At 47.0% G+C, this 6,000-nt stretch overlaps 1 protein-coding gene across 1 annotated transcript in view; it reads left to right on the forward strand.

Annotated features, from left to right (window-relative positions):
- The window catches only part of LOC139653985 (nucleolar protein 4-like), an 82,334-nt gene extending 77,296 nt beyond the window's left edge, over window positions 1-5,038 (forward strand). The window contains 4 exon segments of the mRNA XM_071531005.1: window positions 1,473-1,592; window positions 3,037-3,069; window positions 3,072-3,267; window positions 4,782-5,038. Of these exon segments, the coding sequence (XP_071387106.1) occupies window positions 1,473-1,592; window positions 3,037-3,069; window positions 3,072-3,267; window positions 4,782-5,038 (606 nt within the window).
- Window positions 5,039-6,000: the final 962 nt, after the last annotated feature.

Raw genomic sequence — 6,000 nt, forward strand, 5'->3', positions numbered from 1 at the left:
ACTCTGAGTAATAAGTTGTTAAAATGTAATTAAAATTAAATTAAACGTGATAATGTAATCAATTGCTGGATAGTGTAATATCATCACATTATTACATTAACTGGTGTTAATTAGTTATTTTACATAAGGGATGTAACATATCGCTGTTGCCACGTGACAACCTTGTAACTTGTGCTTGTGATTTTCTCTTTATTGGATGACATGCTCCTCCATGGGTTGAGAAAATTCAACATCTTGAGTTTATGAAACCCTTTCCGAACCTGTTGGATATTGTTAAAACTATATTGTCATCAAGCTAAAAACTTCTCTTAGCTCAACTTGTCTAAACTTTTCTTAGTTTTTGAATGTTGACATTCTGCAGATGCAAGGTTTTCACCCGACAGCAACGATATTTCTAACTGATGATGTAATAATATTGGTTTATAATATAATGGGAAAAATGGAAATGAAGTAATAATTACCAGTTAATGTAATAATCTGATCTAATATCTTACATTAACAGGTTTTGTTTCATTTTCAGCCCATTTAGAGGGATATTTTACTACATCATCAGCTGCTACAGGACTAGTAGTATGGTAAACTGTACTGACACAGGACAGAGGCAGGGTGGGTTAGTGTCACCAAGACTGTGACTGTAGCACTAACGCAGGAGAGGTGTATGATGGGAACTTCAGCCATGTCGGCCGCTGTACATCATGATGCTGTGTGTGGAATCTGCCTCTCGCTGAATATAATGATGAACCGGTCAAGTGAATGTCTCTGCTGCCCCCCTGTGGTGCAGCTGGACTTTACACTGTGAGGCGATGGACAGGTTTAGTACAGCAACAGGATCTGAGCAGTGACAGTGAGCATCCAAAGTACGTTCACCAAAGTCTCCATAATCACAGTAAAGGATGTCGTTAAAGGTTTTATAGCTTCAAAAGCATATACTGACTGAAAACTTTCCATCAAAGTAGAATACATACATAAGAATAAAAAAAAACTAAAGAAAAAAGAAAAAAAGAAGGACCCTTAATTTTTACTCCCTGGTTAGCTCAAGACTTGGCATAGCAACCAGCAAATTTTAACTGGAATTATAATCTCTACCTTGTACAGCTCAGAATTAAAAATAGAAACTGATTATCAGTTGATAGCTATTTATTTTTATTTCCACTCGAAGAACATCTTTCTCTCTGTGTGAGCCAGCATCACAATTATTTTCTTTACAGATTTATCTTATTCTACACGCAAAAGCTGTGGATATTTATGAATATTAAGTCAGTAAAATCAGTAAAGTCAGTAAAATCTAGACTATTATCAGATGAGGATATTGGTGTGATGGTATATCTGTCCCTCCCTGATAAGCAAACCATCACTTCTCTCTACCTACCATATAACTATAAGTCCTATAATGTAAAGGGACTTGTCCCACTCCCCCTCGCCAGCTCTGTAGAACCATGATTTAATCCTGTCCATGTTCCTGTCCTCTGCAGACTCGTCCCACTCCGCCTCACCTCACCTCGGCCATGGCTGAGAACATCCTGGCTGCCGCCTGCGAGAGCGAATCACGCAAAGCCGCCAAGAGGATGCGCCTCGAAGCCTATCACGTAAGTGTGTGTGCAGTTCATATGTGTGAGTATGAGTAACGTGTGTGTGAGAGTGATTCATATGTAAATAAAAGGTTTCCAGGCTGCTCTCTCTCTCTTTCTCTCTCTCTCTCTCTCTCTCTCTCTCTCTCTCTCTCTCTCCTCCCTCCCTCTCTCTCTCTCTCTCTCTCTCTCTCTCTCTCTCTCTCTCTCTCTCTCTCCCTCCCTCCCTCCCTCCCTCTCTCTCTCTCTCGCTCCCTCCCTCTCTCTCTCTGTGTGGGCAAGTTGCTGGTCAGATGGTTCTTGGCAGATTCAGTTATTGAATCAAAGCTGCTGAGCGTCGACCGTCTGCACATCAGAGAGAAAGCAGGAGTATGGGACTGAACACACTCTCTCTCTCTGCTGCCTACCTGCAGATTGGAGTTTTAGTTCTACAAATAATCTGATTGGTTGAGTTAAACTTCAGTGGGCGGAGCCAAAGAACCACAGATCTTCTGGCTAAGTAATGTTAGACTGAAGCCCAGTGAAAGACAAGAGGTAAGAGAGGAGGAAGCCAGTATTATGAAGCCTAGCGCTCTGCTGCTAACTGAAAAAATACAATCTGTCCATACTAAGTTGTCTAGGTTAGCTAGTTAGCTAGCTGACCTTCAAGTTCAAACTAGCTATACTAGCCTATTCTATCTAGGTAAGCTAGTTAGCTAGCTGCTGACCTTCAACATCATGAATGTAAATGGTCATTAATGAATGAAAAGAAATCATTGCCATTTATATTTTTTATTGATATTTTGACCAGAGTTCCTTCTTTGCCATTCAAGTTTGGCACTTAACTAACTTAAGCTAGCTCTGAAAAACTGTTTCTTTGGCTCCGCCCACTGAGGATTAACTCAACCAATCAGATCGTTTCGGCCTCCAGAGCAGCTCTGCCTCTGAGAAATATTTGTAGGACTAAAGCTCCAGTCTGCTTCCTGCCTCCCCCTCCTTTCTCTCTCTGTCTGTCTGTCTGTCATCTTGCAGCACTCTCTACTGTGACATTTTCTCTATATTTTCATATCCCATTTATTATCTCACTCTCTCACACCTCTGTCTATCACACATCCGTCTCTCTCCACCCCACCATTACCCTGTATTATATTTTCCCTCAATGTTGTCAGGCTATTTTCTCTCTCTCTCTCTCTCTCTCTCTCTCTCTCTCTCTCTCTCTCTCTCTCTCTCCCTCCCTCCCTCTCGCTTCATCTATTGCTTTCTCTATCTATGATGATATGAAGGCTTTCACTCCAACATGCTATATATATATCCATTTCGAGAAAAAAAATGTTGAAAAAAATCACAGTTAATGGAATTCTGTTTCCTGTCAATTCAGTTCCAATTGAATTGGAATTTAGCATGCATTCTCAGTTCAGCGTTGCATTTTGAAATGTATTGAAACGGGTCACTTCCACCCCCCCCCCCACCCCCCCCCCCCCCCCCTCAGGATGATCAGATCTCCCTGGACAAGCCCTCCAGCGGTGGGGGGGGCTGAGGGAGCCGGCGTCCCTGGCCCACTCTGCCTACTCCCTGGCCGCCTCCGCCTTCTCCTCCCAGGACGCCCAGCTCTACATCAACGGAGCCGGCCTCAGCTACGGTTACCGTGGATACGCGGGCCTGGGCGCTGCCATGCAACACCCCGTTTCCCTGACGACCGGCGCTGCCTCTCAGAGCAACGGTGAGGAGAGAGGGAGACAGATAGGGGGAAAAAAAAAAAAGGTTTTTATATGGGAGAGAGAGAGAAACAGAGAGAGAGAGAGGAAACAAGTAGTGAGCGGGGGAATAAAAGAGGAAGCAGGTGGTTAGGAGGGAAGGGCGGAAGGAAATGAGAGAAAGGAGAGATCAGAGGAGGGAAGGAGATGAGAAACAGCGTGAGCGGGTAATTGGGGGATCAAAGGAGATGGAGAATGAGCAACAGAGGAAGAGAGAGAGAGAGTGAAAGGAGAGAGAGTGTGAAGAGGCTGGACAGGCTTTAGGTGAGAACGTGTCAGAACATAGAGAGTGTGAGTCTGTATTCTGTCACTTTGAACCGACTGACCTTTCTGTCCTTCTCTCCCTCACTTCTTCCATCTATACCTCCTTCTCCCTACCTGCCTCCTCCCCTTTTCCCTTTCCCCCTCTCTTTTCCCTCCATCTCTCCATCCACCCTTTCACTTTCTGTGTCCTCCCTCCCCTCCATGCATTCATCTCCTCTCCCTACTTTATCCATCCTCTTCTTCATCCCTCCTTCCCTCACACCTCTCTCCCCTTTCTCCATTCTATCCCTCTTTCCCTCTTTCTCCCTCCTTCCCTCACACCTCTCTCCCTTTCTCCATTCTATCCCTCTTTCCCTCTTTCTCCCTCCTTCCCTCACACCTCTCTCCCTTTCTCCATTCTATCCCTCTTTCCCTCTTTCTCCCTCCTTCCCTCACACCTCTCTCCCTTTCTCCATTCTTTCCCTCTTTCTCCCTCCTTCCCTCACACATCTCTCCCTTTCTCCATTCTATCCCTCTTTCCCCCTTTCTCCCTCCTTCCCTCACACCTCTCTCCCTTTCTCCATTCTATCCCTCTTTCCCTCTTTCTCCCTCCTTCCCTCACACCTCTCTCCCTTTCTCCATTCTATCCCTCTTTCCCTCTTTCTCCCTCCTTCCCTCACACCTCTCTCCCTTTCTCCATTCTATCCCTCTTTCCCTCTTTCTCCCTCCTTCCCTCACACCTCTCTCCCTTTCTCCATTCTATCCCTCTTTCCCTCTTTCTCCCTCCTTCCCTCACACCTCCCTCCCTTTCTCCATTCTATCCCTCTTTCCCTCTTTCTCCCTCCTTCCCTCACACCTCTCTCCCTTTCTCCATTCTTTCCCTCTTTCTCCCTCCTTCCCTCACACCTCTCTCCCTTTCTCCATTCTATCCCTCTTTCCCTCTTTCTCCCTCCTTCCCTCACACCTCTCTCCCTTTCTCCATTCTATCCCTCTTTCCCTCTTTCTCCCTCCTTCCCTCACACCTCTCTCCCTTTCTCCATTCTATCCCTCTTTCTCCCTCCTTCCCTCACACCTCTCTCCCTTTCTCCATTCTATCCCTCTTTCCCTCTTTCTCCCTCCTTCCCTCACACCTCTCTCCCTTTCTCCATTCTATCCCTCTTTCCCTCTTTCTCCCTTCGTCTTCCATCCATCCATCCATCCATCTATCCATCCATCATCCCTCCATCCCTCCCTTCAGGCCCCACAGACCTCAGCATGAAATCTCTTGCCTCCACCAACAACAATAACTCCTCCTCCTCCTCCTCCTCCGCCTCAGCCAACCACAGCCTGGGTGGGCGGGGCAGCGGCGGCGGCGGAGGGGGCGGGGCCTCGACCCAGCTCAGCCAACCGGAGATCACGGCCGTGCGCCAGCTGATCGCCGGCTACCGGGAGTCGGCCGCCTTCCTGCTTCGCTCGGCGGACGAGTTGGAAAACCTCATCCTGCAGCAGAACTGATTTGTGGGGGGGGGAAATGTTGTGTGGTGGGGGGGGGGCGGGGGAAACACACACATACACACTCACACACACACACACACATATACACTTCCCCTGTGTTTTGTTTTGTGTCCGCATCCCCCCCCCCGTCTCTCCCTCCTGTCTCTCCTTACTGACGTTGAATACGATGCTCCCCTCCTTAAATTGGGATTTGTCCGTGTGTCGCTCTCCTCGTCCGCTCTTTCTTTGGAAACCGTCGCTTTTTGTCTTTCCTTTTCCTTTTCTCATCGCGGAGAGGAAGTGGGGAAACTGGGAGAGAGCGAGGGCGACCAATCAGACCCCCCCCCCCCCCACCCCCACCCCAAAACAATCCCCCACAATCCCCCCACAACCTCAACCCATCGTTTTCGCCATAGGAGGAGGAGGAAAAAATTTTGAGAGAGAATTGGAAAAAAGAAGAAAGAGCACTCGGACTCTGAAGAGGCATTTATTCTCTTCTTCTCTTCCTCTCTCTCTCTCTCCTTCTCTGGAAGCACCTCACAATCAGCGCTACACTCTGAGCCAAGGAGTGTGGAGGAGAGGAGGAGGAGAGGAGGGAGGAGGAAGAGAGGAGGAAACAAGGACTCAGTGGGGATAAAAGGAGGCGGAGAGGAGGAGTGAAGAAGCCTGCAGGGTGTTGAATCTGCTGCTGCTGTGGTTTCAGAAGAAAAAAAAAAATAATACAGACTTCGCCCCCTTGTGGGTGGAAGAGTGAAATGGACGTTTTTGAGTTTCCCCCCAGGAACTCCAACTCTGGGAGTTCTGATTGACGGGTGCCCCGGCCAATGCCGTCCTATTATCATAACAATTAAAAAAAAAAAAATTTAATGACTCCCTGAATTAGTACTACTAAAGCTGTTTGTTAAATGACGAGTGCTTTTGATCGAAGATTTAATTTGTTCTCTTTTGGGAGTTCAGTGAGCGTTTTTTGTTTTTGTTTTACT

Source organism: Centroberyx affinis, unplaced genomic scaffold (genome assembly GCF_046629955.1).
Source record: "Centroberyx affinis isolate AG114_WGS23_722 - 3 ecotype Tasmania unplaced genomic scaffold, CSIRO-AGI_Caff_v1 ptg002015l_1, whole genome shotgun sequence".
In the NCBI taxonomy this organism is placed as follows: Eukaryota; Metazoa; Chordata; class Actinopteri; order Beryciformes; family Berycidae; genus Centroberyx; species Centroberyx affinis.